Below are 13,486 nucleotides of genomic sequence, written 5' to 3'. Positions count from 1 at the left end.
CTTCTCTCACCGTGCTCTACTGTTACACACGCTTCACTACAACTCACCTACTCTTCCCAACCATTGCCAAGAATGTTTAAATGCTGTGGAGGTCGGACTTCACCCACGCTCGCGAGGTAACCCCTTCCCTCTCGTTTGGATCTGCTTTCTGTCTTCTCCCTCCTTTCCTCCGCTCCTCTTCACTCCCTACCCTCCTTGACCTTCTCCCCCGTTCTCCTTCTTTACCTTCACTTCCCTTACCCCCCCCCCCCCTCACTGTCTTCTTTCTCATGTTTTCCTGTTTCCCTTTCATCTCTCCTTCCTACCCTCGTCGTCTTACTGGTTTGGTATTGTTATGTTTTTACATTATCTCAGTTGCCTACCCACTACTGGTGGACCATCTCCAATATATGTGCCACCTCGAGAGTGTCCAGTTCTACGTCTTTGCTTCACTTCATCGAACTGGCGAGCTCTCGGAGATCCGACTTCCACCATCTTGTTATATGCCCAGCCTATGCAACTGTTCCTCTACATACCTGGTTATACTGGACAATGTTTAATTTGTCATGTTTTCACTTTTTCTTACCTGTATGAAAACTTTCAATAAAAATTTAATTTGGAAAGAAAAAAAGAAAAAGTATTTTTGCACAACACCAGCAGAACATAACAGTGCTGCAGTACGAAAAAAGCTGTGTACTAAACACAAAACTACACTGTCAAAAACTATTAGGAATAGACTGCTGGGCATTATATCGTCTACAGACTAGTATAACCAGCAGATGATTTGTTGTGGAACAAAGACACAGTATGGCGCTGATAAATTATTCCTGCCTCCTCTGCTAAGGTTTATGAAGTTGAGGCAGCTTGTTGAAATGTTTGAGGCAACATACAGATTTCTGCCCCTCTCTGTAATACACTGCTGAAGAAAGTAACTGGGAGATTTATGGCTGCAGTAAAAATACTTTTCAGCGAAAAAGAAACTGCTCTCTGTCCGCCAGAATGCTGATGTGACTAGGATGTGAAATGCTGCTGGAATGAGCTTTTCTGTGTAACACACACACACAGAGATGTCTGTCCTATCTGTATGCAGTGTACTGAATGATATGACGAGCCAATAATGGTTGCCGAATTTATAGCTCTGTGACATGACAGCGGTGTCTGGCTGCTGATAGGCTTCATCCTGCATGTGACTCGGGGTCATCCCGCCTACTTCCCTTTCCGCCTTCCCAGTGTTCCTTGCCCTATGTACTGACATGTGGATCCGCTATTTTAGATGCCCTGGAGCCTGGACCACAGTAAATGGAGTTTAATGAAGCGATTTGCGTGAAAGAATCGCAACAATATTCACATTTGTTGCGAATCTAATATTTCATGAAATTCGTAACAAATTCATGTCCATCAGCTTCAATTCGCTCATTTCTAATGCTTAGGATAAAATATATGGACCCAAAAAATATTTTCTTATGAAATAAAAGGAAAGGTGTGCAAAAAAACACCAAGTATTGATGTGATGCAAAGACCTGTAAAATGTGGAAGGGAACAATATATGGTCCATTGTAACCGGTGGGGGTAAAAACTTCCCCTGTAGGGCCCTACTCTCGCATTATTAATTCTCTTCTTGGCAAGTGTTACTCGCACTAAAAAGGGTGGCCCAACACAGGAACCTCTCCCTATTTCCACCTACAAACACTGACATTTCCCAGGGTTTTTAGGTGGAAATAGGAATTGGTTCCTGTGTGGGGCTGCCCTTTTTAAGATGAGTAACACTTTCCTCGAAAAGGTGGAAGGGAACAATGCATTGTCCATTGTAGCAGGTGGGGGTAAAAACTTCCCCTGTATGGACCTATTCTCGCCCTATTAATTCCCTTCTTGCAAGTGTTACTCATTCTAAAAGGGCAACCCCACACAGGAAACTCTCTCTATATTTCTACCTAAAAACCCTGGGTAATGGCAGTGTTAGTAGGGGAACATAGGGAGAGCTTCCTGTGTGGGGCCCCCTGTATTTAGGGCAAGTAACACTTGCCAAGAAGGGAATTAATAATGTGAGAATAGGGCCTTACAGGGGAAGTTTTTACCCCCACCAGTTACAATGGACCATACGTTGTTCCCTTCCACCTCTTAGAGGTCTTTGCATCACATCAATACTTGGTATAGGTGGCACATGGTGTTTTTTGCACACCTTTCCTTTTGTTTGATTTAAAAAAAATAATTGGGTACACATGTTTTAGTTTTATCCTAAGAATATTATTAAAACTTATTTTTTACGTATTGCATATCCTCATTACTCACTTGTGGTCTGATGCGGAGGCAAGTCTGTAACTGGGGAGCAGCGCCTTAAATATGTTTAGCACTATCCATATTTGTGAAGTGTTGGTGTGGCACCATAGTCAATCCACTCTGATGGATCAGACGTTGGTGGGTGGAAATGCTGGCTTATCCATGCCTGATTCATTTTCACAAAGGTCAGTCCCTCCACATTTTTCGTGGACAGATAAGTTCTCCTTGGGGTTACTATGGCCCCTGCCGAACTAAACACCCGCTCTGATGGCACACTACTGACCGGGCAGGACAGCTATTCCAGGGCAAACTCTGCTAGTTGCGGCCACAAATCAAGTTTGGCTGCCCAGAAGTCCAGCAGATCTTCAAGGTGTGTTGGCATGTTGATGTCAAGGTATGCCACCACCTGCTGGTTAAGGTCCTGCTCCAGGTCTACCTGCTGATGAGTGGCTTCACTATGCAGGTGAAGAAAGCTACTCATCAGCGACTGTAGACTCGGGCTGCTGATGATGAAGCTGGTACTGCTCCTGCCACCCAAACCCCTCCCCAGCAGCCATGGCAGGTGAGCACAGAGGGCCCCCAAAGTAAGACCTGCGAGAGGATGGACGATGGTGCAGATAGGCATTGGCCAACTGACTACATAAGATGTCTCTGTAGTAGGTCAGTTTGTCCTCCCTCTCAGAGGGTGTAAAAAAGGCCCCCATTTTGTGCCGGTAGCGAGGGTCCAATAAGGTGGAGAGCCAGATGTCATCCAGCTGCCGAATGGTGACAATGCAGCAGTCCCTACGCAACCAAATGAGCATGCATCGTGCCATTTGTGCAAGTGACTCAGTGGGACTCCCTGCCTCCATCTCCACTGCATACTGCCATGGAGTGTCTGGGTGCTCTGTCTCGCCTTCCTCATAACCCTTTAGCTCCTCTAGCTGCTCCTGCTCCTCCTCTCCTGTCAGATGACTAGAAAAACAACCCATCTCGCAAACCTTATGTCACGATGCCGGCTGGCAGGTAGTGGATCCTCTGTGTCAGAGAGGGATGGCGAGGACCGCGCTAGTGGACCGGTTCTAAGCCACTACTGGTTTTCACCAGAGCCCGCCGCAAAGCGGGATGGTCTTGCTGCGGCGGTAGTGACCAGGTCGTATCCACTAGCAACGGGTCACCTCTCTGACTGCTGAAGATAGGCGAGGTACAAGGGAGTAGGCAGAAGCAAAGTCGGACGTAGCAGAAGGTCGGGGGCAGGCGGCAAGGTTCGTAGTCAGGGGAGATAGCAGAAGTTCTGGTACACAGGCTTTAAACACACAAAACGCTTTCACTAGGCACAAGGGCAACAAGATCCGGCAAGGAAGTGCATGGGAGGAGGTTAGATATAGTCAGGGACCAGGTGGAAGCCAATTAAGCTAATTGGGCCAGGCACCAATCATTGGTGCACTGGCCCTTTAAGTCTCAGGGAGCTGGCGCGCGCGCGCCCTAGAGAGCGGAGCCGCGCGCGCCAGCACATGACAGCAGGGGACAGGAACGGGTAAGTGACCTGGGATGCGATTCGCGAGCGGGCGCGTCCCGCTGTGCGAATCGCATCCCCAACGGCCATGACAGAGCAGCGCTCCCGGTCAGCGGGACTGACCGGGGAGCTGCAGGTGGAAAGACGCCGTGAGCGCTCCGGGGAGGAGCGGGGGCCCGGAGCGCTAGGCGTAACACCTTAACTGTGCTCCACTGTTCCCCTCCCCCTCTTCCTGCTCCAGTTCAGCCCCCACAGGGCTCATGTGGTCATGAGATGTAGGCACCACATCTCCAGTTCCCTGACCAGCCATTGTTTCAACATGTGTTGTAGTAGATGAAGCAGTGGAATTACATTGTTCATCCCGTAATCCTGGTGACTGACTAATAATGTGGCTTCCTCAAAGGGCCTGAACAAACAGCAGGGGTCACGTATGAGCTGCCACTGGTTGACATTAAAGTTACACAGGGGAGTACCCCTATCCACTTGGATCATCAAGAAATCAGTGATTGCTTTTCTCTGTTTGTATAGTCTGTTCAACATATAGAAGGTGGAATTCCAACGTGTGGCAACGCCGCAAATCAGACTATGTTGGGGGGGACTACCGTTCTGACGCTGCAGTTCAAGGAGGGTGTGCTTTGCGGTGTACGAGTGGCTGAAGTGCATGCAAAGTTTCCTTCCCATTGTTATGATGTCTTGCAGATGGGGGGAACACTTCAGGAACCGCTTGACAACCAGATTATACAGTGTGAAATACAGGGCGAATGTCTCAGGCTTCCTTGTCGCAGCGCAGACAAGATGTTCTTCCCGTTGTCGGTCACCATGGTTCCCATTTCCAGTTTTCGAGTAAGCCATGATTCGATTTCTTGATGAATGAATTTTAGCAGTTCCTCCCCTGTGTGACTCCAGACACCAAGGCAAACCATGTGAAGAACAGCGTGACACTGCCGTGCCCTGCACACATGGTATGCCGGAGGGGCACTGAGACTTGTCCGTCCAGTAGAGGCTGAGGACACGGTGGAGGATGAGGAGGCGGAGTCGCACACTGTCATAGGACCCACAGCCTGAGAGCGTGGAGGCGGAAGCAGCATCTCCTTTCCAATATGCTGTTGTGGCTTGGACAGGAGCACATTCATCTTCTACGCCGTTGGATGAGTGGGCGCATACTGGTGTCTCTTGGACATGGCTTCGCCGATGGATTGCTGGTGGAATGACTGACTCGAGGTAGGAGGAGCAGGAGCATCTGGAGCGACAGAAGATGGGTATGACACACAGCTCCTTTCTGCTGAGGTGGTGGAGCTTTGGCTGGCTGAAAGAGGAAGTGGGATGCCACTGGGTGATGCAGCAGGCTGGACCACCACATCAGAGCCACCATTCTCCCAGGCCACTTTATGGTGATGCTGCATATGTTGACACAGGGCCCTGGTACCAACATTGGGTTAACGTCCTCTGGATGCTTGATGAAAAACTGCCACACTGCAGAGTAACTTATTTTCCCACCAACAGTCCGCACTGATTGACTGCTACCGCCGCCAACTCCAAGAGCCCCTGTTCCACTACCTCCCAGGAAGGTAGGCTGCCGCAAAGCAGGGGGTCTACCCTGGCCACATTTGGCTCCAGACTTTCCACTTCAGCCACCATGCTGACTGCCAACCATGCTACCACCTTGCTGGCTCAGCTGCTGCCTCACGGGCAACCTACAACCCTCTTCTCCTGATGATGATGAAGCCCCTTCTGCACCTGCTCCCAAGTGCGATCGGCTTCATCATTATCGAGTTGTGTCTGCACGTCACTGATGTCCTCCTCAGGTTCCTCAACAGTGTCTGCTTCAGGAGCCTGAACGCTCGCAACACCACTCTCCTCATCACTACTTGCCCGCCTAGTGGAGGAAGCATGGAATGTCTCCTCCCCATCTTGGCTGGACAGGGGACTATCCTCTAGTAGATCGTCCTCTCTAAATAGTGGAGCTGAACCCACAGCATAAGATACTTCTGTGGGGGAGGGAACAGCATAGGACAGAGGCAATGGGAGGACAGGGACTGCTTCTGGGCCATGCCAACTGACGGTTGTGTCTGAGGAACCCACTGACTGTTGACTGGGGGTGTCAGATGTCACTTGTGATGAATGGGATGACCGTGTTAACCAATCGATGATGGCAGATGGGTTGCTGGTCGAGACACGACCGCTAGCTGATACCGTGTGCTCAGTCCTCTCACTGCGACTCCTGCTGCCACTCACCCCTAGTCTGCAACCTCTGCCTGATGAATTCAGGCCTCTGCCACTCCTTTGTGCATGTCCTAGCACTTCTCTGCCTGCCATACTTAGTGCATATATGAGGGGAGTACAATACGCTCCACTACGCTTAAAACAGTATTTATCTACAACACCAGCAGGTGTGTACTTTTGGCTGGCCTTTCACAGTATGTAGGCCCTTAAGACTTTAACAGGAACAAAATAGTACACCACTTAGATGTACGTATGTGGTATGCACTTGTATGCATTTATGAGGGGAGGACAATGCGCTCCAGTACGCTTAAAACAATATTTGTCTAAAACACCTGCGGGTGAGTAATTTAGCTTGGCCTTTCACAGTATCTAGGCCCTTAAGACTTTAACAGGAACAAAATGGCACACACAGGTTACACTTAATAGAGGACAATATGTTTTTAGTGCTCTGCTCACCCTAACTGGCTGGCTGGTATTAGCTTTTCAATTGTTGTACACACCAGTGCTGCAGTGCACAGTTGCTGTGTACTACACCCTAAATTTCACTCTCTCTCTCAATCTCACTCCCTTCCCTATCAGTGCTTCTAGGTTGGATTTGGACTTGAGGTGAATCGCTGCTGTAAAAAAGCTTTTCTGTGCAACACACTGCTCTCTGTCCCTCTCTGCAATAGAATGCTGATGTGACTGGGAGGTGAATCTCTGCTGTAAAAGTGCTTTTCTGTGCAACACACACTGCTGTCTGTCCCCCCCTCTCTCTCTCTCTCTCTGCAATAAAGGCTGAAGTGACAGGCCACAAGATGGCTGCCGATTATATACGACTGTGACATCACAGGGGTGGCTGGCTGCTGATAGGTTGCATGCTGCATGTGATTCAGGGTTATCCCGCCGACCCTTTTCCCGCCTTCCCAGGATTCCTTGCCCCATTTCCTCTTATGTGAATGCACCATTTTAGATGCCCTGGAGCCTGGACTACACTAAATGGAGTTTAATGAAGCGATTCGCGTGATCAAATCGCGGCTATATTCGCATTCATTGCAAATCAAATTTTTCCTGAAGTTCGTAACAAATTCGGATTTTTCAGATTAACATAGTTATGAGCAATAATTGTAATAGTATGTACTTACCAAATCATTCCTTGGTTGAAAATCAATCCCAGCACATTACCACTGATATCAAATTCACAGTATGATGGCTGCAAATAAAAATAAGAAGTATTCTGCATGAATGCTAGAGTTCAGTACTTGATTCTAACAAGAAAGCATTTGAACGTATGAAAACACACGTGAGCATTGTCAATATACATGTAAACAATGGGGGAAATTTATCAAAACCTGTCCAGAGGAAAAGTTGCCCAGTTGCCCATGGCAACCAATCAGATCACTTCTTTCATTTCTAACAAGGCCTCTGCAAAAATGAAAGAAGCGATCTGATTGATTGCTATGGGCAACTGGGAAACTTTATCTCTGCACTCGTTTTGATAAATCTCCCCCAATGTGTATTTATATGATTGGTCATCTGTTCATACCATGTATTAGTACCGGCAGTATGTTCTTTTCATTTAATTGGTTTTCATTTAATTTAAAAGAATGTGTTTTCATGATGTATATGTGTTAATAGTTACAGGATATTGCTATGCATATTATTGGAGAATATTATATATATATATATATATATATATATATATATATTCACATATATGTAGACAAGTAGTATCTCAGCTCAGCTCCTTAGAGCTCCTTAGAGCTGAGCTGAGATACCTGGTTCACACCAGAAACGGTGTGAACCAGCACCGAGAAACAATATAGAAGAAATAGAAATCCAGTGCAGGTTCTTGTGCAATAAAAACTGAATCTTTATTTTCACCACGACAAAGCAGGATACAAGTGACGCGTTTCAGACGGTTTTACCAGCCTTACTAATAAAAACATGCATGAAAAAAATTACTTCCCGGGAGAAATCTTCCCGTGGGAGAGATAAGGGCCAGAAAAAACTATTATTCAATGTAACTTTTTGATATTGAAGATGATAATATAGAGAAGCGTCTTGCTCATAGGGGTTACCATAAGTGGAATTTTGCTACGAAGGATAATAATAATGCATTGAACCAAAAGAAACCCATAATTTTTGCAACCCAATATAGCTGGGACTTTAGAACCATTTGTAACCTAATCCATAAATATATCATTACAGGTGATCCATTATTTTTTTCTGTATTGGATGTCGGTTACAAATGTGTACCTAAAAAGGCTCCTACCATCGAACATAAACGGTCATCTAGTTTGTTTTCCAGTAAAACATCTAAAAAGAAAACATGGCTTGCAACCAAAGGTTTTTATAAGTGTGGTAACAGAATATGTATATGCTGCAAGGTGATGCATAATACCATGGAGTTCACCTCATATTTCACAGGAAAAAGTTATATAATGCAGCAATACATAAACTGTAACACATCACATTTATTCACTTGTTTTCTTGCACCTTATGTAAAGTACAATATATAGGTTGCACTATCAATTCATTAAAAACTAGAATTAGAAAACATATCTCCGACGTTGCCCATTTTACTTCTCGCCATACTTCTATGGTTAGTTACCAAACACTGTGTTGAGTCTCATCACAGGGATTTCTCTTCCATGACCTTACAAGGGATTGAAAGAGTCATTCCCCCCAAGAGAGGTGGTAACTATAGACAAAAAATATTTGATCGTGAGGTCCATTGGATCTTGGAACTTGACACTCGTTTCCCGAAAGGGTTAAATCGTAGACAGGATGTTATTTTTACACTATTAGGTTTATTTATATGATTCCCTTTCTCCTATATATAAATAACCCTCTCTCTACATCTTATATTATTTTCTCAGCTATTCGCATATATTTATTGATTTTTCATTGTATGTGCATGTTACGCCGAGCGCTCCGGGTCCCCGCTCCTCCCCGGAGCGCTCGCTTCACTCCCTCCGCTGCAGCGCTCCGGTCACGTCCTCTGACCCGGGGCGCTGCGATCCCGCTGCCAGCCGGGATGCGATTCGCGATGCGGGTAGCGCCCGCTCGCGATGCGCACCCCGGCTCCCCTACCTGACTCGCTCCCCGTCTGTTCTGTCCCGGCGCGCGCGGCCCCGCTCCCTAGGGCGCGCGCGCGCCGGGTCTCTGCGATTTAAAGGGCCACTGCGCCGCTGATTGGCGCAGTGGTTCCAATTAGGGTTTTCACCTGTGCACTTCCCTATATTACCTCACTTCCCTTGCACTCCCTTGCCGGATCTTGTTGCCTTAGTGCCAGTGAAAGCGTTCCTTGTGTGTTCCTTGCCTGTGTTTCCAGACCTTCTGCCGTTGCCCCTGACTACGATCCTTGCTGCCTGCCCCGACCTTCTGCTACGTCCGACCTTGCTTCTGCCTACTCCCTTGTACCGCGCCTATCTTCAGCAGCCAGAGAGGTGAGCCGTTGCTAGTGGATACGACCTGGTCACTACCGCCGCAGCAAGACCATCCCGCTTTGCGGCGGGCTCTGGTGAAAACCAGTAGTGGCTTAGAACCGGTCCACTAGCACGGTCCACGCCAATCCCTCTCTGGCACAGAGGGTCCACTACCTGCCAGCCGGCATCGTGACAGTAGATCCGGCCATGGATCCCGCTGAAGTTCCTCTGCCAGTTGTCGCTGACCTCACCACGGTGGTCGCCCAGCAGTCACAACAGATAGCGCAACAAGGCCAACAGCTGTCTCAACTGACCGTTATGCTACAACAGTTGCTACCACAGCTTCAGCAGTCATCTCCTCCGCCAGCTCCTGCACCTCCTCCGCAGCGAGTGGCCGCTCCTGGGATACGCTTATCCTTGCCGGATAAATTTGATGGGGACTCTAAGTTTTGCCGTGGCTTTCTTTCCCAATGTTCCCTGCATCTGGAGATGATGTCGGACCTGTTTCCCACTGAAAGGTCTAAGGTGGCTTTCGTAGTCAGTCTTCTGTCCGGAAAAGCCCTGTCATGGGCCACACCGCTCTGGGACCGCAATGACCCCGTCACTGCCTCTGTACACTCCTTCTTCTCGGAAATCCGAAGTGTCTTTGAGGAACCTGCCCGAGCCTCTTCTGCTGAGACTGCCCTGTTGAACCTGGTCCAGGGTAATTCTTCCGTTGGCGAGTATGCCGTACAATTCCGTACACTTGCTTCAGAATTGTCCTGGAATAATGAGGCCCTCTGCGCGACCTTCAAAAAAGGCCTATCCAGCAACATTAAAGATGTTCTGGCCGCACGAGAAATTCCTGCTAATCTACATGAACTTATTCACCTAGCCACTCGCATTGACATGCGTTTTTCTGAAAGGCGTCAGGAACTCCGCCAAGATATGGACTCTGTTCGCACGAGGCGTTTCGTCTCCTCGGCTCCTCTCTCCTCTGGTCCCCTGCAATCTGTTCCTGTGCCTCCCGCCGTGGAGGCTATGCAGGTCGACCGGTCTCGCCTGACACCTCAAGAGAGGACACGACGCCGTATGGAGAACCTCTGCCTGTACTGTGCTAGTACCGAACACTTCCTGAGGGATTGTCCTATCCGTCCTCCCCGCCTGGAAAGACGTACGCTGACTCCGCACAAAGGTGAGACAGTCCTTGATGTCTACTCTGCTTCTCCACGTCTTACTGTGCCTGTGCGGATGTCTGCCTCTGCCTTCTCCTTCTCTACAGTGGCCTTCTTGGACTCTGGATCTGCAGGAAATTTTATTTTGGCCTCTCTCGTCAACAGGTTCAACATCCCGGTGACCAGTCTCGCCAGACCCCTCTACATCAATTGTGTATATAATGAAAGATTGGACTGTACCATACGTTTCCGCACGGAGCCCCTTCTTATGAGCATCGGATCTCATCATGAGAGGATTGAACTTTTGGTCCTCCCCAATTGCACCTCGGAGATTCTCCTTGGACTTCCCTGGCTTCAACTTCATTCCCCAACCCTGGATTGGTCCACTGGGGAGATCAAGAGTTGGGGGTCCTCTTGTTCCAAGAACTGTCTAAAACCGGTTCCCAGTAACCCTTGCCGTAACTCTGTGGTTCCTCCAGTAACCGGTCTCCCTAAGGCCTATATGGACTTCGCGGATGTTTTCTGCAAAAAACAAGCTGAGACTCTACTTCCTCACAGGCCTTATGATTGCCCTATCGACCTCCTCCCGGGTACTACTCCACCCCGGGGCAGAATTTATCCTCTCTCTGCCCCAGAGACTCTTGCCATGTCCGAATACGTCCAGGAGAATCTAAAAAAGGGCTTTATCCGTAAATCCTCCTCTCCTGCCGGAGCCGGATTTTTCTTTGTGTCCAAAAAAGATGGCTCCCTACGTCCTTGCATTGACTACCGCGGTCTTAATAAAATCACGGTTAAGAACCGCTACCCCTTACCCCTCATCTCTGAACTCTTTGATCGCCTCCAAGGTGCCCACATCTTCACTAAATTGGACTTAAGAGGCGCCTATAACCTCATCCGCATCAGAGAGGGGGACGAGTGGAAAACGGCATTTAACACCAGAGATGGACACTTTGAGTATCTGGTCATGCCCTTTGGACTGTGCAATGCCCCTGCCGTCTTCCAAGACTTTGTCAATGAAATTTTTCGTGATCTGTTATACTCCTGTGTTGTTGTATATCTGGACGATATCCTAATTTTTTCTGCCAATCTAGAAGAACACCGCCAGCATGTCCGTATGGTTCTTCAGAGACTTCGTGACAACCAACTCTATGCCAAAATTGAGAAATGTCTGTTTGAATGCCAATCTCTTCCTTTTCTAGGATATTTGGTCTCTGGCCAGGGACTACAGATGGATCCAGACAAACTCTCTGCCGTCTTAGATTGGCCACGCCCCTCCGGACTCCGTGCTATCCAACGCTTTTTGGGGTTCGCCAATTATTACAGGCAATTTATTCCACATTTTTCTACCATTGTGGCTCCTATCGTGGCTTTAACCAAAAAAAATGCTGATCCCAAGTCCTGGCCTCCTCAAGCAGAAGACTCCTTTAAACGACTCAAGTCTGCCTTTTCTTCGGCTCCCGTGCTCTCCAGACCTGACCCTTCCAAACCCTTCCTATTGGAGGTTGATGCCTCCTCAGTGGGAGCTGGAGCTGTTCTTCTACAAAAAAATTCTTCCGGGCATGCCGTCACTTGTGGTTTTTTCTCTAGGACCTTCTCTCCAGCGGAGAGGAACTACTCCATCGGGGATCGAGAGCTTCTAGCCATTAAATTAGCACTTGAGGAATGGAGGCATCTGCTGGAGGGATCAAGATTTCCTGTTATTATCTACACCGACCACAAGAACCTCTCCTACCTCCAGTCTGCCCAACGGCTGAATCCTCGCCAGGCCCGGTGGTCTCTGTTCTTTGCCCGATTTAATTTTGAGATTCACTTTCGTCCTGCCGATAAGAACATTAGGGCCGATGCTCTCTCTCGTTCCTCGGATGCCTCAGAAGTTGATCTCCCTCCGCAACACATCATTCCACCTGACTGCCTGATCTCCACTTCTCCTGCCTCCATCAGGCAGACTCCTCCAGGAAAGACCTTTGTTTCTCCACGCCAACGCCTCGGAATCCTCAAATGGGGTCACTCCTCCCATCTCGCAGGTCATGCGGGCATCAAGAAATCTGTGCAACTCATCTCCCGCTTCTATTGGTGGCCGACTCTGGAGACGGATGTTGGGGACTTTGTGCGAGCCTGCACTATCTGTGCCCGGGATAAGACTCCTCGCCAGAAGCCCGCTGGTTTTCTTCATCCTCTGCCTGTCCCCGAACAGCCTTGGTCTCTGATTGGTATGGATTTTATTACTGATTTACCCCCTTCCCGTGGCAACACCGTTATTTGGGTGGTCGTTGATCGATTCTCCAAAATGGCACATTTCATCCCTCTTCCTGGTCTTCCTTCTGCGCCTCAGTTGGCTAAACAATTTTTTGTACACATTTTTCGTCTTCACGGGTTGCCTACGCAGATTGTCTCGGATAGAGGGGTCCAATTCGTGTCTAAATTCTGGAGGGCTCTCTGTAAACAACTCAAGATTAAATTAAATTTTTCCTCTGCATATCATCCCCAGTCCAATGGACAAGTAGAAAGAATTAACCAGATCCTGGGTGATTATTTGCGACATTTTGTTTCCTCCCGCCAGGATGACTGGGCAGATCTCCTTCCATGGGCCGAATTCTCGTATAACTTCAGGGTCTCTGAATCTTCCTCCAAATCCCCATTTTTCGTGGTGTACGGCCGTCACCCTCTTCCCCCCCTCCCTACCCCCTTGCCCTCTGGTCTGCCCGCTGTGGATGAAATTTCTCGTGACCTTTCCATTATATGGAGAGAGACCCAAAATTCTCTCTTACAGGCTTCTTCACGCATGAAGAGGTTCGCGGATAAGAAAAGAAGAGCTCCCCCCGTTTTTTCCCCTGGAGACAAGGTATGGCTCTCCGCTAAATATGTCCGCTTCCGTGTCCCTAGCTACAAGTTGGGACCACGCTATCTTGGTCCTTTCAAAATTTTGTGTCAAATTAATCCTGTCTCTT

General features: G+C 48.3%; 1 protein-coding gene across 1 annotated transcript in view; it reads right to left on the bottom strand.

Moving 5' to 3' along the window:
- The window catches only part of LOC130362012 (transmembrane channel-like protein 1), a 143,160-nt gene that overhangs the window by 14,850 nt on the left and 114,824 nt on the right, over positions 1–13,486 (bottom strand). The window contains exon 14 of the mRNA XM_056565882.1: positions 7,099–7,166. Coding sequence (XP_056421857.1) covers positions 7,099–7,166 — 68 coding nt within the window. The remainder of the gene's footprint in view (positions 1–7,098; positions 7,167–13,486) is intronic.

Source organism: Hyla sarda, chromosome 1, assembly GCF_029499605.1.
Source record: "Hyla sarda isolate aHylSar1 chromosome 1, aHylSar1.hap1, whole genome shotgun sequence".
NCBI lineage: Eukaryota > Metazoa > Chordata > Amphibia > Anura > Hylidae > Hyla > Hyla sarda.
This window is presented reverse-complemented; position numbering and strand designations above follow the sequence as displayed.